This window comes from Stomoxys calcitrans, chromosome 4 (assembly GCF_963082655.1).
Source record: "Stomoxys calcitrans chromosome 4, idStoCalc2.1, whole genome shotgun sequence".
In the NCBI taxonomy this organism is placed as follows: Eukaryota; Metazoa; Arthropoda; class Insecta; order Diptera; family Muscidae; genus Stomoxys; species Stomoxys calcitrans.
The window spans coordinates 43,815,946-43,843,848 of record NC_081555.1 but is presented as its reverse complement, the minus strand read 5'-3'; the positions used below and the strand labels follow the sequence as shown (position 1 = coordinate 43,843,848).

Sequence of the window (27,903 nt, the reverse complement as noted above, 5' to 3'; positions counted from 1 at the left end):
TGGGGTGCAAATGGGCCCTTTGTCATGGCACCGGTATACTTTATGCCTGTTTCAGTGGGTTTGAAATTGTTTTGGGTGTGGCATTCCCTCAGCTATTGGTCCCGTAAGTAAACTATCAGTTTTGTATTTTTGAGATATTATAAGGGTACAAACAAAAGTTGGCTTATATTGGGCCACCCATCTCTGATGTTTCTCATATATATTTCAAAATAAAAACTTTGCTGAAGGTTCTATAAAAAACGCCCTAAAACAGTTTGGCCTGAGAACCCAAAACCTTTTTGGGATTATGCTGTACTGACCTGTCTAATGGCTTTAATAGGATTCCAACTATCTACGAATGCTAGCTGTTAAACAGCTTTAACTTTTAAAGAAACAAAGCATTTCGTTTTTATACCCACCACCGAAGGATGGGGGTATATTCATTTTGGCATTCCGTTTGCAACACATAGAAATATCCATTTACGACCCTATAAAGTATATATATTCTTGATCAGCGTAAAAATCCTCTAGACATGTCCGTCCGTCTGTCTGTTGAAAACATGCTACAGTCTTCAAAAAAAGAGATATTGAGCTGAAACTTTGCACAGATTCTTTTTTTTGTCTATAAGCAGGTTAAGTTCGGAGATGGGCTATATCGGACTATATCTTAATATAGCCCCCATATAGACCGATCCTCCGATTTAGGGTCTTAGGTCCATAAAAGCCACATTTATTATCTGATTTTGCTGAAATTTGAGACAGTGAGTTCTGCTAGGCCCTTCGGCATCCCTCGTCAGTTTGGCTCAGATCGGTCCAGATTTGGATATAGCTGCCATATAGACCGATCCTCCGATTTAGGGTCTTAGGCCCATAAATGCCACATTCATTATCTGATTTTGCTGAAATTTGGGACAGTAAGTTGTGTTAGGCCCTTCGACATTCTTCGTCAATTTGGCCCAGATCGTATCATATTTCAATATAACTGCTATGGGACATAAGGTATACAATTTTTATCGGGTTTTGATGAAAGGTGGTTTACATATATACCCGAGGTGGTGGGTATCCAAAGTTCAGCCCGGCCGAACTTGACGCCTTTTTACTTGTTATTATGTAAACATTTAAATTTTGCTATGGAAATCTTGTTCTGGAAATAACAAATATCCTGAACAAGTTTTGTCTTCGACAAAAAGAATTTTAACTGTTTATTTCATCAAAAACTTTTGCAATACCTTATTTCTATTTCTATTTCTGGGCAAGGAAAGGTGGGAAAGGAAATTATTTCACTAAACATGAATATTGAATATTTTGGTCCAAAGTAAATGGCGTTGTCCGAGGACGAGATAGGGATTCGATTAAGCCCAATCGCCTTTAGACTACAGTTGATTGTCCAGGCAAAGAATTTCACCCATAATTTCGTCATGAGATGCCACTCATGAGAATAGCATTTCGTTTGGCGTTATTTGCCAATGCTTGTCATGGATGTGGGTTTTTATTTGCCATTAACATTAGCCTTACCATTCCCACGAGCATAAATCTTGGCCAGGAACAAGGACAATAACAACAAATAATGTCAAAGTCGCATTAATTTGAGAAAACTCTTGAGGAGATTCCAGTTATCCTCTATTAATTACCTTTCGTTGAAGAATCGTCGTCGAGTGGCCAGGCCATTGGCCACATCCAAACGGCAAAGGAGACAGAGCTGCTGCCACTGCTTCTGCTTCTGCTGCTAATGTTTACACAGGGCTGGGACAAATTTTCAAACAAAGTAATAACAATAAACACTCGAAAGCGTTTGATGGCGTTTTAATGAACGTTATAATTAAAGAATCATTTACACAATTTGATACATAAATCCCCGTGGTACACACTCTCTCACTCTCCCTGCATGAGACCCCCATCTCTACACCTCCATCTTCATTCTCTAAGCCCCTGACTCCTTGTGTCAACATAAAAGAAATGCCATGCAAAGCAATAGACCCTTCTGGCGCCAACTGGTTTAGGTGGGCAAATATGCCATTTGTTTTGATTGTATGAGACAAGAGTAGACAGAGCTGAAGCAGGAAGAGCAGGAAGAGCTTTGGGTGCAAGTCACTGGGGGTTTTACCAAAACAAGTTGGCCAAATAAGCCATGGCAAAAAAAGAAGTACAACATGCTCCATGTTGTCACTTTTATTTAATTGCCTTTTTAAGTGAACAACTAACCGAGCTAACATCCCCCGTATCAACCAACCAGCCAAAGACCGACCGACTGCCATTAGCCATACTCGGTTGTGGTGTTAATGGCAACATTGCTGATTTTTCTACTCCCCCAACCATAGCCAGACTGCTGTTGCTTTTACTGTTCTAGCTGCCGCTGCTGCTGCTGCTGCTGCTACTGCTGATGATGATGATGATGACTATGATGCTTTTGCTAATGATGGCAATGAAGACTTCCGGGAATACAATGGAAACAATGAAGATGCTACCATCTTATCTGAGAATGTAATGATAAATAAAATTGAAGCAGCAACATCAGCAGCAGCAACAACAAGATTGTCAATGGGAGCAACATAACATTTACATGCAAACCAAGCCCCCCCCACAGTGATTGGGAGCATCCAATACAATGAAGGAGAAAAATAGACAACTTTTTGCGATATGACACATCGCCATAAGAGTCACAGTGATGTTCATTTAGCCGGCTGGGTCAATTTAATTGCATCCTGTACAGAACAGAAATCGCTCATCTGATGTTAACTTTGCTGCTGGTATTCAGGAAAAGGTACAGGCAACATGAGACCATAGACAACAGGATGTGAATTATTGTTTCATTGTGTCCAAGCCAGAAGAAATGATTTTTCACTGAAGAAAGTTTGTTTTACCAAAGCATAAACTTTTATCAATATTGTGTGTTGTTGTATCCACCACCGTCGTAAAATTCTAAGACGATTTAGCCATGACCGACATGGGAGTGAGAGCAGATACAAGGCAAGACATGTTGAGGCTTTTGATAAAAACACATTTTCTACAGTATACGATGGGACTCACGGAGACACTGGAATCTTGGAATAATGAGGAATGATCGAAGGCTTATCATTGCAGAATTTATGGTAAAGAAGGCCTTGAGCAGCTTCAAACCATTTAAGTCACCCGGACCTGATGAAATATTTTCAGCGCTACTACAGAAGGAGGCCGATTATCTGGCGCCTCATCTGGCCACTATTTTCACAGCGTAATTTGAACTTGCATATACTCCGAAAGCCTGACTAGAGGCAAGGTTGGTATTTATACCCAAGCCCGGCAAGGCAAGTCATGCGACAACAGATCTATCTACTCAAAACCATGGCACGTATTGTGGACACAATGATAAAGAGTAGGAAATCCAACGAAGTGCTCAAATACAAATAGCATGCCTACGTCAAGGGAAGGTCGGTGGAGACTGCCCTGCACTAGGTGTGCATAAAATAGAAGAATTCTTCGATGGCAAGACGTTCACCCTGGCGGTATACAATGACATAGAGGAGGCTTTTAACAATGTGCGGACCGACACACTGATCCAATCCTTAGACCAGTAGCGGATGGGCCGGGTCCTTAGAGACTGGATAAACCATATGCTAAGGAACAGGTGGATAAATCCATGATAAATTGTGTGCCCATGACATAAGTATAAGGGAGAATGTGGCACAAGACACGCCACAGGGGGGCTTTTTATCAACACCCCTATCGCAAGTGGTTCTGAGCCGATCGGTATACTTATCAATGGGTACATCTTTCGTTCTTCTGTCTGTAATGAAAAGTTGGAGCATTTCCTTTGTCATTGCCCGGCTTTCGCGTCTAACAGATACCGGCACTTAGGTGGGGACACAGTACCACACATGAACCAACTTAGGGTCGTGGTATGAAAAACCATTATGGATTTTGTAAGTAGCATGGAATTCCTGACTTAGATTTTCTTTTTCGAGGTTACTTCTTAGTATTTTGAGCCCACAACAAGTAAGTCCAAAGTGGAATGAGGCGGATTAATATCCGCACCCTCTTTTCAACCCAATCTAACCTTATATGCTTACCCAATTCCCCACCATTTCGATTATTAGAGAATTAACCAAACCAGGACAATCAATTGAAATTTTACCAACAATCCTAACCTCTTAATGTGGTATGGAGTGAACTGACTATGCAAGTTCATTAGCCATGACCTTGGTCGTAATTTATCCAATGTCATGCTTTTGTGGTGTACTTCAATCTATTAATTAAGAGTAAAAATGGTTAGTTGTCAAAGTTGATAAAATCATTTGATTAATGATATGCAGACCTAAGAACTTTAATAACTTTAAGCAAAATGGCCTTAGGAAAAATTGATTTTCAACAAGCATTGGTACGAGTATTTGAATAGTTTGTGAAATTTTTGAAATACACGGAAAGGCGTGGGTTAAATTCTGTGAAAGTAGGCACTTTTTCAAACTTTGGCTCATCCATTTTCATCCTTTTAAAGCTACAAAGTATATATTGGGTTGCCCAAAAAGTAATTGCGGATTTTTTAAAAGAAGGTAAATGCATTATTAATAAAACTTAGAATGAACTTTAATCAAATATACTTTTTTACACTTTTTTTTCTAAAGCAAGCTAAAAGTAACAGCTGATAACTGACGGAAGAAAGAATGCAAGTACAGAGTCACAAGCTGTGAAAAAATTTGTCAACGCCGACTATATGAAAAATCCGCAATTACTTTTTGGGCAACCCAATATATTCTTGATCGTCGTAAAAATCTTAGACGATCTAGACATGTCCGTTCGTCTGTCTGTCTGTCAGTCCGTCTGTCCGTCCGTATGTCCGTCTGTCCGTCCGTTTGTCCGTCCGTCCGTCTGTCCGTCTGTCCGTCCGTCTGTCCGTCCGTCTGTCCGTCCGTCTGTCCGTTCGTCTGTCCGTCCGTCTGTCTGTTGAAAGCACGCTACAGTCTTTAAAAATAGAGATATTGAGCTGAAACTTTGCACAGATTCTTTTTTTGTCCATGAGGTTAAGTTCGAAGATGCGCTACATCGGACTATAACTTGTTATAGCCCCCATATAGACCGATTAGACGATTTAGGGCCTTAGGCTCCTAAAAGCCACATTTATTATTCGATTTTGCAGATATTTGGGACAGTGAGTTGTGCTAGGCCTTTCGATATCCTTCTTCAATTTGGCCCAGATCGGTTCAGATTTGGATATAGCTGTCATATAGATCGATCCGCCGATTTAGGGTCTAAGGCCCACAAAAGGCTCATTTATTGTCCGATTTTGCTGAAATTTGGGACAGTGAGTTACGTTAGGCCCTTCGACATCCTTCTTCAATTTGGCTCAGATCGGTCTAGATTTGGATATAGCTGCCATATAGACCGATCCTCCGATTTAGGGTCTTAGGCCCATAAAAGCCAAATTTTTTATCCGATTTTGCCGAAATTCGGGTTTTAGGTCCTTAAAAGGCGCATTTATTGTCCGATGTCGCCGAAATTTAGGACAGTGAGTAAGTTAAGCCCCATGATATACTTCTGCAATATGGCCCTGATTGGTTCAGATTTGGATATAGCTGTCATATAGACCGATATCTAGATTTAAGGCTTTGGGCCCATAAAAGGCGAATTTATTGTCCGTTTTCGCCGAAATTTAAAACAGTGAATTGTGTTAAGCCTTTCGGCATCTTTCTTTAATTTGGTCCAGATCGGTCCAGATTTGGATATAGCTGCCTATAGACCGATCTCTCGATTTAAGGTCTTGGGCCCATAAAAGGCGAATTTATTGTCGGTTTTCGCCGAAATTTGGGACAGTGAGTTGTGTTAGGCCCTTCGACATCCCTGTTTAATTTGGCCCAGATCGGTCCAGATTTGGATATAGCTGCCATATAAACCGATCTCTCGATTTAAGGTCTTGGGCCCATAAAAGGGCGAATTTATTGTCCGATTTCGCTGAAATTTGGAGCAGTGAGTTATGTTAGGCCCTTCGACATCCCTGTTCAATTTGGCCCAGATCGGTCCAGATTTGAATATAGCTGCCATATAGGCCGATCTATAGACTTAAGGTTTTGGGCCCATAAAAGGCGAATTTATTGTCCGTTTTCACCGAAATTTGGGACAGTGAGTTGTTTTAGGCCCTTCGACATTCTTCTTCAATTTGGCCAGATCGGTTCAGATTTGAATATAGCTGCCATATAGACCGACCTCTCGTTTTAAGGTCTTGGGCCCATGAAATTCGAATTTATTGTCCGATTTCACATCCTTCTTCAATTTAGACCAGATCAGTCAAAATTTGAATATAGCTGACATATGACCAATCTCTCGATTTAATGTCTTGGGCCCATAAACAGTGAGATGTGTTAGCCTTTTCGACATCCGTGGAGTATATGGTTCAGATCGGTTTTTATTTGGATATAGCTTCCAAAAAGGCCAATATTGTGTTCTGCAAAATTGAACAATGATTTGTGCTTATTAGACAACTCAATGTCCGTGCCGAATTATGTCCAAATCGGACCATATTTCATTTTACCGGATTATGACGAAAGGTGGTTTTCACATATACCTGAGGTGGTCGGTATCGAAAATTCGGCCCGGTCGAACTTAACGCCTTTTTATTTGTTTTTTTTTTAGACAATGCAATAGTGAATGTTTGAATTGATGCATTGCAGTACAAATGCGGCACCCATCCTTCGCAGAGCTTTTTTCCTAGCCAAATTTTCCTCTAATATGTGATGAACTGTTTTTTTATAAGCCTCAGATTTTTTAAGCAATCTCATAGGCATTTTAAAAAGTTTTTTTTTGTCTTCCCATTGCTATTTTGCGTGATTTATTTAAAATATTTTATTGTTTCAATGCAACTAAACCACACGTTTGGTCGAGTGCACATAAATTAAGTTAATTGTTAATAATGTAAATTAAAGCCAGCCACTCATAATTTGCCATAAACACAAAGCCACAAAAATCCAATTAACATTTTTGGTTGAATTATTGTGCGATTTTCAGGCTTGGAGTTTACAGCAAACCCTTAAACATGACATAATCAGCCCTATTTTGGTTATTTCGATGCTCGCCTGATTGCACTTAGCAAATCGTGTGTGACAGTAAATTATTCAAAACATTTAAACAATTGCTATGGGGCAATTTGTGGCCAAAAGGCAAGAGCTTTATCCTTACTTAAAAGGAGTGAAATTGGGGAAAATATAAGCAAAGGATAGAAGTTCAGAAGGCTTTCGGCTTTCTATTAACATTCATACGACGGCCCTTGAAGCCATCACACCTAATATGGTTGAAAAGTCTTCTAGCCAAAGACGAAACGCGTCTCATAGTGGTTGGTGCGTGTTGCTATCTTTCCTTTTCTATTTGCAATCTCCGATCATTGAGCTCGTCTCGAAAGAGAAACAAACAATAATTGTAAAATTTAATGATTTTCTTCAAAAATTAAAAAATTTGCAGAGCCCTGCCGGGATTCGAACCTGGGCATCAATACAGTTTCCAACAGATGCACATAGTCATGTGTAATACGGAATTAGTGTAATTGCCACAGAAAAAAGTCTGTCATTACACAAAAACACATGCGCTGGGAAAAAGTACAGCTAATAGACAGGGTTGTCGAGCTTGGTTAATGTGGTAATGGTATCATAGATGCGTTTTCGCAATTAATACGATTCAAATACAAGAAACCAAAGCACGGCCCTTGAAGCCATCACTGCTAATGTGGTTGAAAAGTCTTATAACCAAAGACGAAACGCGTCCCATAGTGGTTGGTGTGTGTTGCTATCTTTGGCTTTCCTTTTCCATTTGCAATCTCCGATCATTGAGGTCGTCTCGAAAGAGAAACAGACAAAAATTCATACAAATATTCACATCCGCTAGCTCAGAGAAGTTTTCAAAGAAAGAACAATCTGAACTGGAAATCCATCTGCTTGCCAGAGAGACACGCACATAGCAAATGTGCTCCTCTTTTTCGACATCCTCACAATTTCTGCGGAAATCGTTACTTGCAACCTTTGGTCTATCAGCAACTTTTAAAATCAGAAATAGACCTATCATAGTGAACACTATGAGTGAGACTTTTTGCTATCCAACGATAACAAGGTTGGTTAGGTTAGGTTGAGTAGGTTGTCCACCAAAGTTGAGTTCACTCGGAGGCCAGTCTGGCCCATTGTCGTAGCCTAGAAAGAATGGGAAAAAAGGAGATGTGAGACCTCGGACTAGTGGTTATATACGAATAAAAAGAGATAGGAGGAATGGTGAACCGGAGAAGGGGGGGTGAAGAAACGCCCATACCCATGCAAGCAAGGATGTACCTACATAGTAGCTTATGGCACCCTACGTCTGAACTATCCTGTTCTCCTGGTCCTCAAGAAATCTCAGGAGACCTACCAGAGGTACGTTCGCAAGTTCATCTAGATCACAAAAGAACGGCTTCCCAGAAAGAAGAGCCTACGTCCCTGCAGACCCGGACATGAACACAGCAAGTGCTCAATAGTCTCGTCTTCATCCTCGTCGAGGCAACTAATACAGAAGTCATTTTACGGTATTCCCATGCGCGCCGTCATGCGGCCTATGGCACAGTCTCCGGTTATAATCCCTGTCAAAGTACTCATCGACCTCTTATCGAACGCCAGCAACTCCCTCGTCCTTCTCCGGTCGATGACCGGCCATAGCGCCTTTGCAGTCCGGCAACTATCCACCCAGTCCCACCTCGCCATCGACGCCGCCCTGGCTATCCCCACTACTGTGTTCAGCAACTTGACAAATGGCACGTTGGTAAGACCGATGAATGGTCTGCCCGGCGCATTCGTCCGCCCTATCATTTTCTGAAATGTCCTCATGCCCAGGAACCCATGTCAGCGTCACATCGTGGGCCCGGAGCCTATTCAGGGACTCCAAACAAAACGCCAGGCATCTCGACCTCACCATCTTCTACCCCAAGGCCTTGAGCGCAGCCATACTGTCCAAATAAATTCTGAGTTTACTACAATTTCTCTCACGGCCACCGGCAGTCTCAGAGACATACTGATATTGAGTGCATCAGAGTAGACCCCCAATCCAGTCCCAGGCTCCATCTTGGAGCCAGGGACTGGATTCGATTTCCATTCATCCCTCCCAGGAAATCGAATCGTGAATGCCCTCATGCAGTCGGCACTGGTGCCAGGTACTTGGAGATCCTCCTCAGTCTACCCCCCGTATTCATAACACCCAGAATCGAACTGTGGCTGCAACTATCCTCCTTCGGCTTGCCGAGCTCCTTCAGCCTAATCCCGACCCTGGCGGCGCAGTTCCGAATATAGGCCTCAATAGGCTACATATCCAGCACCGCCTTCAGGCCTGCTCTGCGGATCTCAGTGCCCTTCCTTCCTTCTCGCACTTCCTCTTCTCTACGGCATTCCGATAATATAATCTTGGAGCGTTCATAGATCCCCAATAGGTGACCATCTGCCATCCGCAGAATTAGCTTAAGTGTAGCTGGAGGTATATCTACAAATTAAGGTTCTCCGGGAATGAGTGAGGTAGTACCTTGTCTTGCACGCTCGTCGGCTCTACAATTCCCGACAAACAAAACAGATGAATCTTGAACTTTTCAGCCATCTTGTTGAAGGATCTGCGACAGCCGAGACAGTTTTTGAACTCAGAAATACATACCCCCGATTTTTATGACTGTCTGAGAAGAAATCAATGCCAATCGCCTTTTTAACATTATAGATAAGTCATTGCGCCACCAAGGCCAACGTAGGGCAGAGGTTAGCATGTCCGCTTATGACGTTGAACGCCTGGGTTCGAAAGCTGGCGAGAACATCAGAAAAAAAATGTTCAGCGGTGGTTATCCCCTCCTAACTCATTTATTACCCGATTTTGCTGACATTTGGAACAGAGAGTTGCATTAGGCCTCTCGACATCATTTTGGTCCAGATCGGTCTAGATTTGAATATAGCTGCCATATAGACCGATCTCTAGATTTAAGGTTTTGGGCCCACAAAAAAGGCGAATTTAATGTCCGTTTTCACCGAAATTTGGAACAGTGAGTTGTGTTAGGCCCTTCGACATTCTTTATCAATTTGGCCCAGATCGGTCCAGAGTTGAATACAGCTGTCATATAGACCAACCTCTCGATTTAAGGTCTTGGGCCCATAAAATTCGCATTTATTGTCCGATTTCGCCGAAATTTAGAGCAGTGAGTTGTGAAAGGCCTTTCGACATCTTTCTTTAATATGGCCCAGATCGGTCCAGATTTCGATATAGCTGCCATATAGACCGATGTCTCGATTTAACCTTCGTTCCTAGGTTAGGTAAGGTTTAAGTGGCAGTCTGTCATCACACTCACTTGAGGTTTTCGTCCATTGTAATAACACAGGAACTTGAGAAGGAAGATGCCTTACATTTAGTTCCTACCGTTAACCCATCCAGATCGCGTAAAAAGTCCAACAACTTGCAAGTGTACACATCAACTGAATCAGACAAGTTCCCGAAGAAATGAGAACCTAAAATGCAACTCCTTCTGACTGCCAAGGATTTTAAGTTTAATGTCCTGTCCAACAGAACATCCATGTATTTTGCGGAACATTTTTTCCTCCCAAGGAGACAGAAAGAACTACTTCTGTCTTGCACGGATTCACTCCTAGACCACTTTCGGCAGCTAACATCGCTATCAGTAGATGTTCTATGGTCTGGAACTCCTTCTGACTGACACAGTAGATGTTCTATGGTCTTTTCTTCCTTGACGTCCCCATAGCTTTTGCAGAAGTCGTTACAGACAACCTTCAATCTGCTAGCATATATACCGATCAGACAGTGACGATGACACTACGGATTCAATGACTGAGACGTCCGTTCTAGCCAGTGACAGCAAAGCGGTAGACCTCTTCAAATCTAGAATAAGCCACATAATTTTCGAGTGTTTACTACCCAGCCTTTGTGACCATCTGTCATTCGTTGCTCTTCGGGTCTAATCCTGAAGACGTAGCTTACATGTCGCTAGAGACATAGCCACAGATTCCCTGGAATGTGTAAGGTAGTTCCTAGTCTCGCAAGCTCTTCTGCTCTTAAACAGGGCCTGTGGTCCAACACTCAGAACAGGTGAATTTGGAACTATTTTGAAGTGTACTGTAGGGATGAAGCCTAGAAACTCCAGCTCCTTATGTATGGTCTTTCATGTTTAGTAGAAACATCAATTACTTTACTTTAATTGGCTATAGCCGAACGTAGAATAGGGTTCCAAGCGCCTCGATCTTCTGCCCTCCTTCTATAAACTCCTACACCAAGTTTCGAGGTGTCTCTCACCACTTGATCTTTCCATCGGGCTCTTGGCCGTCCCGGTTTGTGTGTACCATCGTGATTGCAACCGTGGTATTTTAATATGTTTAACTATGCTTACGTCGTCATACAGTTCATGGTTCATACGACGCCGATACTCTCCCTCAATGCAAACTGGTCCATAAATTTTACGAAGTATCTCTCTCTCTCAAACACTCCAAGCACTGTCTCGTCTGCCCTCCCAACTTCTCAACACGGGTAGTATCAGTGCCTTGTATAGTGTAATCTTCGTCTGTCGAGAGGTGGCCTTGTTTCTAAACTGCTTACTCAATGCAAAGTAACGTCTGTTTGCCAGTATTATTCTTCGCTTTATCTCAAAACTGGTGTCATTCGTCTCGGTTACGGCGGTACCAAGGTAGATAAAGTTAATGACTATCCCAAAGTTGTTGTTCTCAACTTTCTCCATTTTCTTTATCTGCTCGGTTGTACAAGCCTTACTGCCAGACCTATTTTCAGTGACTCTCATTCGATTCTTTCAAATAGTGCAGTTGTTACTTCCGGTGACCGACCTATAATGTCGATGTCGTCGGCATAGGCTAGTAGCAGGTGTTCTCTTGTGATTAGTGTGCCATATCAATTCACATCTGCATCTCGTATAATATTCTCCAGCAGGATAGGCTGTCTCCTTGTCTAAAACATAGTTTGGTATTAAATGTTTCCGAGAAATTCTTTCCTCTTCTTACTGAGGAACGCGTATCAGCAAGTGTCTTCCTGCAGAGTCTTATTGACTTTTTCAGGGATACCAAACTCAGACATGGCTTGAAATACCTTTGAACGTAAAGGGGTATCGTAAGAGATGGTAGTTGATTTGTCCTTCTCGGGTCTTTTCCAGGATTTGCTGCAGTGTGAATATCTGGTCTAAGGTGGATTTACCTGGTCTAAAGCCGCATTGATAGGGCCCAATTATCTCATAGGCTTTAGGTTTTAATCTTTCACACAGTACGCTCGAGAGTATCTTGTATGCGATGGGGAGGAAACTTATTCCTCTGTAGTTGGCATATTTCGCCTTGTCTCCTTTCTTGTGTACGGGACATAGTATGCTGAGATTCCAATCTTTGTGTATGCATTCTTCTAGCTAGATTGCTGCGCAGATAAGCTGATGCGTATGCCTTATCAGCGTGTCGCCTTCGGCTTTAAATAGTTCAGTGGGTAACCCGTCGGCTCCTGCTGCCTTGTTGTTCTTCATCGGGTATGCATTCTTCTAGCTAGATTGCTGCGCAGATAAGCTGATGCATATGCCTTATCAGCGTGTCGCCTTCGGCTTTAAATAGTTCAGTGGGTAACCCGTCGGCTCCTGCTGCCTTGTTGTTCTTCATCGGGTATGCATTCTTCTAGCTAGATTGCTGCGCAGATAAGCTGATGCATACATCTTATCAGCGTTTCGCCTTCGACTTCAAATAGTTCAATGGGTAACCCGTCGGCTCCTGCTGCCTTATTGTTCCTTAGTCGGGTCACTGCTACTTGGACCTCATTCTGACTAGGAGGTAAATATTCTGTACCATCATCATTGATGACAACGTCGGACACTAGCAGTTGGCACAACTCCATTATAATTTCGTTTTAAAGGGTGAATTTTTAGTTTTTATCTTTTTTGCAACACTGATTTAAACAGCTCACGTACGTTTCGTGTTTTGTTTCACTGTAAAACATCTTCAGTTTGGTCTATAATTTAGCGAACAACGCTTGCAAATTAATGAATTTTATTATCAAACTGCGTGCTCTATCAAGAAAGTTCATCACGCTCATTTTTCATTTCATTTTTGGCTCAATGGGTACATAAATAAGCAGAATTGTCGATTTTGAGGTGAAGATCAGCCAGCATTCAGAAAAAGTCACAGTGAGGTGCGGTTTATGGGCTGGTGGCATCATTGGACCGTACTTCTTCAAAGATGATGCAAATCGTAAAGTAACTGTAAATTGTGAGCGCTATCGTGAGATGGTATCCAACCTTTTTTTTGCCCAAAATACAAGAGCTTGACTTGCATGCCATGTGGTTTCAATAAAACAGTGCCACCTGGCACACAGTACGCGTAATAATGGACCTATTGAGAGGTGAGTTGGGTGAACATTTTATTTCATGTTCAGGACCGGTCGATTGGCCGCCTGGATTGTGCCAGTTTAAAGCCTATAGACTATTTTTTGTGGGGCTATGTTAAAGCTTCACCACCACCGCCATAGCGCAGAGGTTAGCATGTCCGCCTAAGATGCTGAACGCCTGGGTTCGAATCCTGGCGAGACCATCAGAAAAAAATTTAAACGGTGGTTTTCCCCTCCTAATGCTGGCAACATTTGTGAGGTACTATGCCATGTAAAAATTCTCTCCAAAGAGGTGTCGCACTGCGGCACGCCGTTCGGACTCGGCTATTATTGAGCTTAAAAGTAACTACAAAAATTTAACGTTGGTGACAATCGAAACTGATTGCCAGAGTTTGAAGAAGAAGCGCAGAAGATCGAGGTGCTTGGAAATCTATTCTACATTCGGCTAGAGGAATAAATGGTCTGTAATGGCCAATAAAATTGTAAGTAAGACCATCTGGGCTAAATAGCCCATATATTGATACACACACACACACACATATACTCGTATATATTGATATAAATATATGCATACGAAGCAATCATTAATTAATTGAAGCAGTCAAATTTAAGTGTAACATCAATACAAACACAGCCATTCATAAATCTATTCAGAGAGAGTATGGTTAACATTTTAAAATGTCCACTCGTATTAATTTTTAGAGCTAATTAAAATTTATGTACGCCGACACACATGGCCAATTACGCGAGGGTATTAGGTGGAACATTGTTTTAATATTAGGAAACATGTGGTCGAATTTAATTGAAATTTGCACCTGTAAATTAATAGCAATCTGAATTCGCGTGCCATTTACCTAAGACAATTGAATAGGTTTAAGACAACGAATGTCAGCTGTTGTATTAACATACGGGGTTGTGGTGAACGTTGGGGGAAACGTAAACAAGAAAAAAGGTGTTAAGTTCGGTTGGGCCGAACTTTGTATACCCACCACCTTGGGTATATATGTTAACCACCTTTCATCAAAATCCGATGAAAATTGCATTCCTTATGTCCATAGCAGTTATATCGAAATATGTTCCGATTTGGACCAAATACTAATATGTACAAGTCATTGTTCAATTGTGTGTAACAAAATAATGGTCTTTTTAGTAGCTATATCTAAAAATAAACCGATCTGAACCATATACGACGCAGATGTCGAAAAGCCTAACATAAGTCGCTGTGTCAAATTTCAGTGAAATCGGATTATAAATGCGCCTTTTATGGGTCCAAGACTTTAAATCGAGATATCGGTCTATACGACAGCTATATCCAAATCTGGACCGATTTGAACCAAGGTGCAGAAAAATGTCGAAGAGCCTAACACAACGCACTGTCCCAAATCTCGGCGAAATCGGACAATAAATGCGCCTTTTATGGGCCCAAAACCTTAAATCGAGAGATCGGTCTATATTGCAGCTATATTCAAATCTGAACCGATTTCGGCCAAATTGAAGAAGGACGTCGAAGAGCCTAAAGTAACTCAATGTCTCAAATTTCGGCAAAATCGGATAATAAATGCCCCTTTTATGGCCCCAAAACCTAAAACCGAAAGATCGGTCTATATGGCAGCTATATTCAAATCTGGACCGATCTGTGCCATTTTGCAGAAGTATGTCGAGGGGCTCAACTTGACTCACTCTCCTAAATTTTGGCGAAATCGAACATTAAATGCGCCATTCATAGACCCAAAACCTTAAATCGAGAGATCGGTCTATATGGCAGCTATATCGAAATCTGAACCGATCTGGGTCAAATTGAAGGAAGATATTGATGGGCCTTAGGCAACTCACTGGTAAAAATTTCACCAAATTCAGATAGTAAATGTGGCTTTTATGGGCTTAAGACCCTAAATCGGTGGACCGGTCTATATGGCAGCTATATGCAAATCTGGACCGATCAGGGCCAAATTCAAGGAAGATATTGATGGGCCTTAGGCAACTCACTGTTCAAAATTTCACCAAATTCGGATAGTAAATGTGGCTTTTATGGGCCTAAGACCCTAAATCGGAGGATCAGTCTATATTGCAGCTATATCCAAATCTGGACCGATCTGTGCTAAATAAAGCGGAGGATGTTAAAGGGCCTAACACAACTCACTGCCCCAAATCTCAGCAAAATCGGATAATAAAGGTAGCTTTTATGGGCCTAAGACCCTAAATCGATGGATCGGTCTATATGGCAGCTATATCCAAATCTAGACCGATCTGGGCCATATTAACGGAGGATATTAAAGGGCCTAACATAACTCACGGTCCCAAATTTCAGCAAAATCGGATAATAAATGTGGCTTTTATGGGCCTGAGACCCTAAATCGGAGGATCGGTCTATATGGCAGCTATATCCAAATCTGGACCGATCAGGACCAAATTGAAGGAAGATATTCATGAACCTTAGGCAACTCACTGTTCAAAATTTCACCGAATTCGGATAGTAAATGTGGCTTTTATTGGCCTAAGACCCTAAATCGGAGGATCGGTCTATATGGCAGCTATATCAAAATCTGGACCGATCAGAGCCATATTGACGAAAGATATCGAAGGGCCTAACACAACTCACTGTCCCAAATTTCAACAAAATCGGATAATAAAAGTGGTTTTTATGAGCCTAAGACCCTAAATCGGCCAATCGGTCTATATGAGGGCTATATCATGATATAGTCCGATATAGCCCATCTTCGAACTTAACCTATGCTTATATAGTCCGATATAGCCCATCTTCGAACTTAACCTATGCTTATGAACAAAAAAGGAATCTGTGTAAGGTTTAAGCCCAATACCTCCATTTTTAAAGACTGTAGCGGGATTTCAACAGACAGATGGACAGACGGACTGACATGTCTAGATCATCTTAGATTTTTCGGAAATGGTTATTTCGATGTGTTTATACCCCCATCCTTCGGTGGTGGGTATAAAAAAATTATTCTCCAACATGAATCTGATTTGTGTAAGAAACGGAGTGGCGATGTTAGTATGCTCCCCCTTAAAGAGGATTTAAAACAGTTGACATATTACAATGGCTAGTGCCAATTTGATTCCCGGTACATGCGATTTTGCCCAATACCATTGCATGAAGGACCAGGGGTAGGTCAACTTCTCACTTATCAATGAGTGCTGTCTTATTCAAGTAGAAGCTCAATGATAAGGGACCTCCTATTTATGTCGCTAGAATTAGGAGGAGATATACACCACTGAACATGGGGGGTATACTAATACGTCTTTCCGTTCGTAGCAAAAACACATCGTAATCAATGTTGCCACTCAAGAACATTATTTCCTAACAAAATTTAAGAAAAATCCTACCAAAGTCGAGCAAAATCTACCAACTGTTCTATAAGCCAAATGTTCGGCAATTGAAGAGCTTTTAGTGAAATACCATGCTACGAAAATAGTACATCGCTTGACTAAAAGTTTAGCAATATAAGTGCCTTTATCAGAATCCCATATGGTCTTTATTGGTCTACGAATTTGAGTTTGGACGTAAGGTGGTACTCCATTCGCCCCAAAATAGGTTATCAAATTCGTTTTCTAATCTCAAATACCTTTCATTTGACCCACATATTGGCATGGTCGAAAAATTTTTAACCTTCGGGGGGGTGTTTTGGGGAAGGGTTAATGCCCTAAATACATGGTCCTACATTTGGATATCAAATTCGTATTCTACTCCCAAATACCTTTATTTGAGCCCCATATTGCGATGGTCATTAAAAAATTGCTGTTTGTGGGATATTTTGCGAAAGGTTCTTGCTCTACCCCCCAATACCTTTAATTTAAACTCCACATTGACATGATTGGTAAAAATTACCGATTTAGGGGTGTTTTTGGGATTGGGGTGGTCCCCCAAATACTAAAACCGGAAAATATAACAGCAGCGTGCTCTATTCTCATATATCATTTATTTGAACCCCATATTGGCATTGGCCTCAAAATTGAATATCAAATTCGTTTTCTAATCTCATTTAAACTCCTTATTGCAAAAGTCAGAAAATATGTCCGGTTTGGGGTATTGGCCCTAAAACTATAAATATTTAGTTCCACTCTCTTTAAGACCCAAATTGTCTTGGTGAGCAAATACGTCCTATTTGGGCGTTGTTATGGTGGTGGGACGTCCCCTAGACAGTTGGCCCCTAATGTTGATATCAGATAAGTGGTCTACTCCGAAATACCGTTAATTTGAACCCCATTTTTCCATAGTCGCCAAACATGACCGGCTTGGGGGGTACTTTGTGAGATGGCCTTGAAAATATATATCGGATTCGTGTTCTACTCTAAAAACCCTCTTATTTGAGCCTCATATTGCAATAGACAGCAAATACTTCATATTTGGGTGGTGTTGTGGGGGTGGCGTGGCCCCATAGACACTTTTCCCGATTATTGATATCAGATTCGTGCTTTACTTCCAAAGACCTTTCATTTGAGCCCCATATTGCTATGGTCGTAAATTTCTCACCTTTTGGGGGATGTTTTTAGGGAGAAGTGGACCCCCAGAAACGTGGTCCCACGTTTAGATATTATTGGGTTGCCCAAAAAGCAATTGCGGATTTTTCATATAGTCGGCGTTGACAAATTTTTTCACAGCTTGTGACTCTGTAATTGCATTCTTTCTTCTGTCAGCTATCAGCTGTTACTTTTAGCTTGCTTTAGAAAAAAAGTGTAAAAAAAGTATATTTGATTAAAGTTCATTCTAAGTTTTATTAAAAATGCATTTACTTTCTTTTAAAAAATCAGCAATCACTTTTTGGGCAACCCAATAGATTTGTTTTCTACTCGCAAATATCTTTCATTTGAGTCCCATATTGTCATAGTCGGTAAATATGTCCGATTTAGGGGTGTTTTGGGCTTGGGGTGGTCCCCCTAGCACTTGGTCCGACAATTGGATATATGTTTGGTAGATTTTAGGGTGGGGCCGCCCCCCTAGGTACCCTATCCGAAATTTGGATACCAAATTTTTGTTTTTAGGGTTCTATATGAGAGCACACAAAATTTCGCATAAATCGCACCACCCATCTCCGAAATCTGGCGTTTCTGAAAATTAGGGTAAGGGGAAGGGGGGCGGACCCTTCAGATATCAAAAAATATAGTACCCTATTTTCACCACGGGATCATTGTGCACCATCTGTGAAAATTTCAAGAAAATCGGTTCAGTCGTAAGGAACACACAAACAAACACAAATTGATTTTTATATATAAGAAGATTTGGATAAAGATATCTCCCGAGTTAAATGTTTGGGCCCAAAAATGCGCTTTTACAACCAATTTGCGTTGTTACAGTGAGTTGCATCTCTCCCTCAACATTTTTGTGTGCTGCTGCCACATAGGCCTATTTTCCGATTGAAGGCTCAAAGCCGCATTTTCTACCCAGAATTTACGAAATTTGCAAGAGATCCCTCATCCCGGCACGGGATAGCTGTGAGCACCACTCAGGCTGCAACAATGAGGTTCGATCTGTGTGGTGTTTAGCGTCGTCACGAGAATCTTAGCTGCGAGCTACCGGGCGCGTCCGCAGGTTGCGGATAGTGGAATGCTCCATACGTAATAGCGGCAATGATAGCGATATCGAGCGGAGAGTCTCAGTGAGAGGCCGGGCGGCATTTGCACAAATACTGAGTGCCTATGATGCTCGATATGACAAGGCGGGTTATTGGTGCTTTTAAATAACCAATGGCCACGCTGTTTCCGAGGCGATCGGCCCTTGTTCACCTACAGGAAGATGGCCACCTCCCCATGAAAATGTGGCTACAACAACAACAGTCAATATCAGAACTTTATTTATTTTATTTATTTATGGATTTATTGGTCTTACGACATCCATGATTTTGTTCTGCACTCTTAACGAATATGCAGAAACGACAAGAATTAAAAGAATTTTGAATTATCCCCTGCGGTTTTTGGATGTTTTTGTATGTAGGAAAAACCAACCAAAAATTGAGGTTAGCCTACCAACCTACCAAGAGAATGAAAACTTACCAATTTTGGTAGCAACCTTGCAAAAACGGCAGCACTGATCGTAATATTGATCTGAGACTCAACAATGTATATATATTCTTGATCGCCTGGACATTATAAGTAGCCATGGCCGTCCGTATGTCGAAATCATGCGAACTTTCGAAGGAATAAGAAGGATGTAAAGAAAAAACAAGTAAAAGCGTGCTAAGTTCGGCTGGGCCGAATCTTATATACCCTCCACCATGGATCGCATTTGTCGAGCTCTTGCCACGGTATCTCTTTTAAGGCAAACAAAGGAGAATTGCTATGTGATGGGAACAATATCAAGTTATGGTTCATTTCGGACCATAATTGAAGAAGTAAAATAGGGAGATCGGTTTATAGGGGAGGTGCATTAGGCTATAAACCGCTTCATGTCATTTTTCGACACGTTTGTTAAAGGTCATGAGAGAAGCTAAAATTTCAGCTAAATAGGATAATAATTGCGCACTATAGTGGCTCAAGACCCCAGATCGGTTTATATGGCAGCTATTTCAGGTTATGCACCGATTGGAACCATACTTGGCACAGTTATTGGATATCATAACAAAACACATAGTGCAAAATTTCATTCCAATCGGAAAAAAATTGCTAGAGGCCCAAAAAGTCAAGACCCCAGATCGGTTTATATGGCAGCTACATCAGGTTATGGGCCGATTTAAACCATACTCAGTACAGTTGTTGGAAGTCATAATAAAATACCTCATGCAAAATTTAAGCCAAATCAGATAGGAATTGCGCCCTCTAGAAGCTCAAGAATTGAAGTCCCTAGATCTGTTTATATGACAGCTACATCAGGTTATGGACCGATTTAAACCATACTTGACACAGTTGTTCGATATCATAACAAAACACGTAGTGCAAAATTTCATTCCAATCGGAAAAAAATTGCGCCCTGTAGCGGCTCAAAAAGTCAAGACCCCAGATCGGTTTATATGGCAGCTATATCAGGTTATGGACCGATTTAAACCATACTCAGCACAGTAGTTGGAAGTCATAATAAAACACCTCATGCAAAATTTCAGCCAAATCGGATAAGAATTGTGCCCTCTAGCGGTACAAAATGTCAAGACCCCAGATCGGTTTATATGGCAGCTATATCAGGTTATCGACCGATTTAAACCATACTCAGCACAGTTGTTGGAAGTCATAGTAAAACATCTCATGCAAAATTTAAGCCAAATCGGATAAGAATTGTGCCCTCTAGCGGCTCAAAAAGTCAAGACCCCAGATCGGTTTATATGGCAGCTATATCAGGTTATGGACCGATTTAAACCTTACTTAGCACAATTGGTGGAAGTCATAATAGAACTCCTCATGCAAAATTTCAGCCAAATCGGATAAGAATTGCGTCGTCTAGAGGCTCAAGAAGTCAAGACCCCAGATCGGTTTAAATGGCAGCTACATCAGGTTATGGACCGATTTAAACCATACTCAGCTCAGTTGTTGGAAGTCATAATAAAACACCTCATGGAAAATTTAAGCCAAATCGGATAAGAATTGTGCCCTCTAGCGGCTCCAGAAGTCAAGATCCCAGATCGGTTTAAATGGCAGCTATATCTAAACGTGGACCGATATAGCCCATTTACAATCCCAACCGACCTACACTAATAGGAAGTATTTGCGCAAAATTTCAAGCGGCTAGCTTCACTCCTTCGAAAGTTAGCGTGCTTTCGACAGACAGACGGACGGACATGGCTAGTTCGACTAAAAACGTCATGACGATCAAAAATATATATACTTTATGGGGTCTCAGGCGAATATTTCGAGTAGTTACAAACAGAATGACGAAATTAGTATACCCCCCATCCTATGGGGGAGGGTAAAAAAATATACGCTTGAAATTTTGCACCCAAACACTTCCAATTAGTGTAGGTCGGTTGGGATTGTAAATGGACATATAAACTGATCTCGGATCTTAACTTCTTGAGCTTCTAGGTGGCGAATGCTTATCCGATTTGGCTGAAAATTTGTGTAAAGTGCTCTGTTTTGTTTTCCAATAGCAACTTTTGGTCTAAATTGGTTCATAAATTGTTATAGCTGCCTATAAACCGAACTCCCGATTATACTTCTTCAACCAATAGGGGGGCAACTTTTTTTTACTATTTGGCTGCAATTTTGTACAACGACTTTTCTTATAACCTTCAACGTGCGAGCGAAATATGATCTGAATCAGTCCATAACTCGGTTTATATGGGAGCTATATCCTCCCGATTTTATTTGTTGAGCCCCTATATGGCGCAATCCTTTTCCGTTTTGTGGAAGTCATTTTGCACAATGACTTCCACAATGGTCTTTAACATCTAAACCAGTATGGCCCGAATCGGCAAAGAACTTGAGAAATGTGATCCATGGTGGAGGGTATTTTCAGATACAATCATTTGAATTATGTTTGCCTTTTAAAATTTAGGAGGAGGTTTCATGGTCCAGCTTTAGGCTTCTTTAGTAGGTCAGAATTACGAGGTGATCTTGGCATAGGATGTTCTCCCCTGATCTTATGTCCCCAATTCGTGTTCGGTCGTTTCCAACTTCTCGTCTCTGCAGGCCGACTCCCACTTTGGCAAACCCTACGAAAAAAATATTGACTTTGCAATGACCATTCAGTGGGTGGGTATAAATATACACCCCAAAGCTCATCTGGTCGTCTATTTTGGAACCATCCGTATAGAAGCCTATGTAACTTCCGTTAGCAGGGATTTTCTCATTCCAATCGGCTTTATCAGGATTAATGGTAGAGTATTTCCAATACAAAAAAAAAAAATAATTTTTAAATCCGCTTAAATTTTGTCGGTGATCTCTCATTTAAGTGTTACTACTTTTTCTGTTCCCAATGTTGTCTTTTGCAGAATTTTCCGGAAAATGTATATTAAGGAGTAACCAAATACATGCCGGTATCGTTAATTTTCTTAGAATTAGGGAAACCTCAACTAAATTCAAGCAGCATACTTGGCAAAACTAAAAAGTAGAAGCGTGCTAAGTTCGGTCGGGCCGAATCTTATATACCCTCCACCATGGATCACATTTGTCGAGTTCTTTCCCGGCATCTCTTCTTAGGCAAAAAAAAAAGATAAAAGAAAAGATTTGCTCTGCTATCAGAGCGATATCAAGATATGGTTCGGTTCGGACCACAATTAAATTGTATGTTGGAGACCTGTGTAAAATGTCAGCCATTTCGATTAAGAATTGCGCCTCAATAAGGCGCAATAATAAGTAAAATAGAGAGATCGATTTATATGGGAGCTGTATCAGGTTATAGACCGATTCAGACCATAATAAAAACGTATGTTGATGGTCATGAGAGGATCCGTCGTACAAAATTTCATTCCAATCGGATAAGAATTGCGCCCTCTAGAGGCTCAAGAAGTCAAGTCCCCAGATCGGTTTATGTGACAGCTATATCAGGTTATGGACCGATTTGAAACAAACACTTGGCACAGTTGTTGGATATCATAACAAAATTCTTGGTGCAAAATTTCATTCAAATCGAATAAGAATTGCGCCCTCTAGAGGCTCGAGAAGTCAAGACCCAAGATCGGTTTATATGGCAGCTATAACAGGTTATGAACCGATTTGAATCTTATTTGGCACAGTTGTTGGATATCATTGCGAAACACGTCGTGCAAAATTTCATTCCAATCGGATAAGAATTGCGCACTCTAGAGGCTCAAGAAATCAAGACCCATGATCGGTTTATGTGACAGCTATGTCAGGTTATGGACCGATTTGAACCCAACTTAGCACAGTTGTTGTAAGTCATAGCGAAACACGTCGTGCAAAATTTCATTCCAATCGGATAAGACTTGCGCTCTCTAGAGGCTCAAGAAGTCAAGACCCAAGATCGGTTTATATGGCAGCTATATCAGGTTATGAACCGATTTTAACCATACTTGGCACAGTTGTTGGATATCATAGCGAAACACGTCGTGCCAAATTTCATTTCAATCGGATTAGAATTGCGCCCTCTAGAGGCTCAAGAAGTCAAGACCCAAGATCGGTTTACATGGCAGCTATATCAGGTTATGCAACGATTTCAACCATACTTGGGACAGTTTTTGGATATCATAACTAAACACGTCGTGCAAAATTTAATTCCAATCGGATAAGAATTGCGCCCTCTAGAGGCTCAAGAAGTCAAGATCCAAGATCGGTTTATATGGCAGCTATATCAGATTATGGACCGATTTGAATTTTATTTGGCACAGTTGTTGGGTATTATAACAAAATACTTCGTGCAAAATTTCCCTCCAATCGGATAAGAATTGCGCCCTCTAGAGGCTCAAGAATTCAAGTCCCCAGATCGGTTTATATGATAGCTATATCAGGTTATGAACCGATTTGAACCATACTTGGCACAGTTGTTGGGTATCATAACAAAATACTTCGTGCAAAATTTCATTCCAATCGGATAAGAATTGCGCCCTCTAGAGGCTCAAGAATTCAAGTTCCCAGATCGGTTTATATGACAGCTATATCAGGTTATGAACCGATTTGAACCATACTTGGCACAGTTGTTGAATATCATAACAAAATACTTGGTGCAAAAGTTCATTCAAATTGGATAAGAATTGCGCCCTCTAGTGGCTCAAGAAGTCAAGATTCAATATCGGTTTATATTGCAGCTATATCAGGTTATTGACCGATTTAAACAAACACTTGGCACAGTTGTTGGAAGTCATAGCGATACACGTCGTGCAAAATTTCATTCCAATCGGATGAGAATTGCGCCCTCTAGAGGCTCAAGAAGTCAAGACCCAAGATCGGTTTATATGACAGCTATATCAGGTTATCAACCGATTTGAATCTTATATGGCACAGTTGTTCGATATCATAGCGAAACACGTCGTGCAAAATTTCATTCCAATCGGATAAGAATTGCACCCTCTAGAGGCTCAATAAGTCAAGACCCAAGATCGGTATATATGGCAGCTATATGAAAACATGGACCGATGTGGCCCATTTACACTTACAAGTGACCTACACTAATGAGAAGTATTTGTGCAAAATTTCAAGCGGCTAGCTTTTTTCCTTCGAAAGTTAGCGTGCTTTCGACAGACGGACGGACGGACAGACGGACAGAGTGACGGACATGGCTATATCGACATAAAATGTCACAACGATCAAGAATATATGTACTTTAAGGGGTCTCAGATGAATATTTCGAGTAGTTACAAACAGAATGACGAAATTAGTATACCCCCATCCTACGGTGGAGGGTATAAAAACCAGCATATTCCAAAAGGTTAAAAATATTTTGTGAGAAAATTGCGAATTCCTTTAAATTTTCTCTTTCATCATTATTATGTTGTTCCAAAAGTGAAGGCATTTCAGGCTACATTGCCAATAATGAACATTTATCACAGCTAATGCAAATAATTAAGTTCCATTTTATGGATGCTTATGCAAATGAACCACAATGAATAGTTCGCCCCTTGCTTGGGGCAAGCGGGAGGCAGGCAGCATCTTTGAACATTAAAACCGCCAAACAATAGAGCGCTGCGAAATACGAAATGCCAAACCGCAAAACACAAGTCTTTCATTTAAATAATTCCAATGTCTTTTCAAAGATTTGTGCTATTAATATCTATTCGTTGGGGGCTGTCGCATGGCAGTGCCATTCTTGGAATTGCCTCTTAACTTCTTTTCTTTTCCCTTTTCGTCTTCCTTGGAAGCTGTTTTAAAGCCTTGCTCCGCCAAAACTTTATCCCTTATCCTTCAAGCAGATTTTTGTTAGAGAGATTTCCTACCAAAGGCTGTATTACTTCAGTTTTCGCTATCAGGCAACATCATCAACAGGGATGGATACCTCTCTCTTCATCACTTCAATGTCAACTAAGCCAGAAAGCAAATACAACTACCACAAACTTTGTTATTTGTTACTACCGTGAAGCAAAGTGTTTTGTCAATGGAGTTGAATGATGTAATCGCTACTAATGAAGGTTTTTTGAAACACTGATAATAGTGAAAGTCGTTTTCGCATAGAGGATTTATTGCACTGTAACCAAATAAGATTCGAACAAAAGGCAAGTTTATGTATGCAGCCCACATGGTAATTTAGTTGGCAACCAACCGTAAACGTAGCTTCTAATACCAAGGATAATGTTACAGATCTATAAGGTTGTAGTAGTAGAGGAGTACTCTCTACCAAACAGTAGTTTAGGTAATGTGTAATCCACACTGTTTTATGAAAAAGGGATTTGTATCAAGGATAACCCAGGCATTAAATGTAGAACAACTTTAAATAGGTTCTATGATGTCGTCCTCAGTGCAGTTGTAGTGCACAGATCATGTTTTGATACCCAGGTTAGGTTATGTGGTAGTCTGCCACCAGACGTATTTATACCCTACACCACTACTGTGATACAGGGTATTATAACTTAGTGAATTAGTTTGTGACACCCAAAAGGAAGAGAGATAGACCCATTGATAAGTATACCGATCGATTTAGAATCACTTTCTGATTCGATTTAGCTATGCCTGTCTGTCTGTCCGTCTGTCCATGTACAAACTACAGGTCGCAATTGTCATCCGATCGTCTTTAAATTTTATATGGATATGTTATTCTTCCTAGCGACGAAGCCTATTGAAATTGGAAAAAATCGGATCAGATTTGGATATAGCTCCCATATATATGTTCGTTCGATTTGCAGTAATAATGCAAAAAAAGGTCATTTGTTAACCGATTCTCTCGAAACTTGGTAAAAAGGATTTACTTATGACTATCGACATTATTGGTGAATTTCATAGAAATCGGTTCACATTTAGATACAGCTCTCATATATATAATTAGACCGATTTTCACTCCTAGAGCCATTGCAAGTGCATTTATTGACCAATCTTTTCAAAATTTTGTACAACACCTTCCTCAACGACTACCACAATATATGAGTTGACTAACAGTTTAACAATAAAAGTGCCTTTATCTGAATCCCACATGATCTTTATTGGTCAACGAATTTAAGTTTGGATGTAGGTGTTCTCCATTCTTAAAATACTTCATTTCAGCCCGATATTCTCATTATGTCTGATTTAGTGGTGTTTTCGGGGGAGAGGTGGCCCCCCCATCTACTTGGCCCTGAAAAAATATCAGCATCGTGCTCTTCTCTCAAATACCATTTAGTTAAAGCCCATATTGCTATTGGCTTAGGAGGAGTTTACAGGATGAGGCATCCCCCAAACACATGGCCCCAAAATAGGTTATAAAATTCGTTTTCTTATCTCAAATACCTATCATTTGAGCCACATATTGGCATGGTGAAAAATTTTTTCCCTTTGCGGGTATTTGGGATTCTACTCCCAAATATCTTTATTTGAGCCCCATATTGCGATGGTCATTAAAAAATTGCTGTTTGTGGGGTATTTTGCGAAAGGGGTAGACCCCCAAAAAATTGGTCCCGAAAGTGGGTATCAGTTCTTGCTCTACCCCCCCATACCTTTCATTTAAGCTCCACATTGACATAATTGGTAAAAATTACCGATGTAGGGGTGTTTTTGGGATTGCGGTGGTCCCCCAAACACTAAGCCCGGAAAATATAACAGCAACGTGCTCTATTCTCATATATCTATATATCATTTATTTGAACCCCATATTGCCATTGCCCTCAAAATTGGATATCAATTTAGTTTTCTATTATCATTTAAACTCCTTATTGCAAAAGTCAGCAAATATGTCCGGATTGGCGTATTAACCCTAAAAACTATGAATATTTAGTTCCACTCTCTTTAAGATCCAAATTGTCTTGGTGAGCAAATATGTCCTATATGTGGGTTGTTATGGTGATGGGACGTCCGCTAGATAGTTGGCGCCTAATGTTGATATCAGATACGTGGTCTACTCCCACATACCTTTAATTTGAGCCCCATATTTCCATAGGCGGCAAACATGACCGGCTTTGGGGGGTGTTTTGTGGGATAGGCGGCCACTCAGTTGAGTTGGCTTTGAAAATATATATCGGATTCGTGTTCCACTTTAAAAACCCTCTTATATGAGCCTCATATTGCAATAGTCCGAAAATACTTACTATTTGGGTGGTGTTGTGGGGGTGGGGTGGCCCCACATAAACTTTTTCCAGAATATTGATATCAGATTCGTGCTTAACTCCCAAAGACCTTTCATTTGAGCCCCATATTGTAAATTTCGTCGTAAATTTGTCCCCTTTGGGGGATGTTTTTGGTGAGAGACGGCCCCCCAAACACTTTTCTCATATTTGGATATCAGATTCGTACTCTACATTCAAATACCTTTTATTTAAGCCCCATATTCCCATGGTCAGTAAATAAGTCCAGTTTAAGGGGTGTTTTGAGGAAGGGGTGGACCCCCAGAAACGTGGTCCCACATTTCGATATCAGATTCGTATTCTACTCGCAAATATCTTTCATTTAAGTCCCATATTGCCATGGTCGGTAAATTTGTCCGATTTAGGGGTGTTTTGGGGCTTGGGGTGGTCCCCCTAGCACTTGGTCCGACAATTGGATATCAGATACGTTTTCTTATCCTAACTACATTTCATTTGAGTCCCATATTGTCGTGATTGGTCTAAATATATGTTTGATAGGGCTTAGGGTGGGGCCGCCCCCCTAGTT

General features: G+C 40.9%; 1 protein-coding gene across 1 annotated transcript in view; it reads left to right on the top strand.

Annotated features, from left to right (window-relative positions):
- LOC131996908 (uncharacterized) overlaps positions 1–24,740 on the top strand; it is a 37,348-nt gene extending 12,608 nt beyond the window's left edge. Inside the window, exon 3 of the mRNA XM_059367107.1 lies at positions 24,638–24,740. Within this exon, the coding sequence (XP_059223090.1) occupies positions 24,638–24,740 (103 nt within the window). The remainder of the gene's footprint in view (positions 1–24,637) is intronic.
- Positions 24,741–27,903: the final 3,163 nt, after the last annotated feature.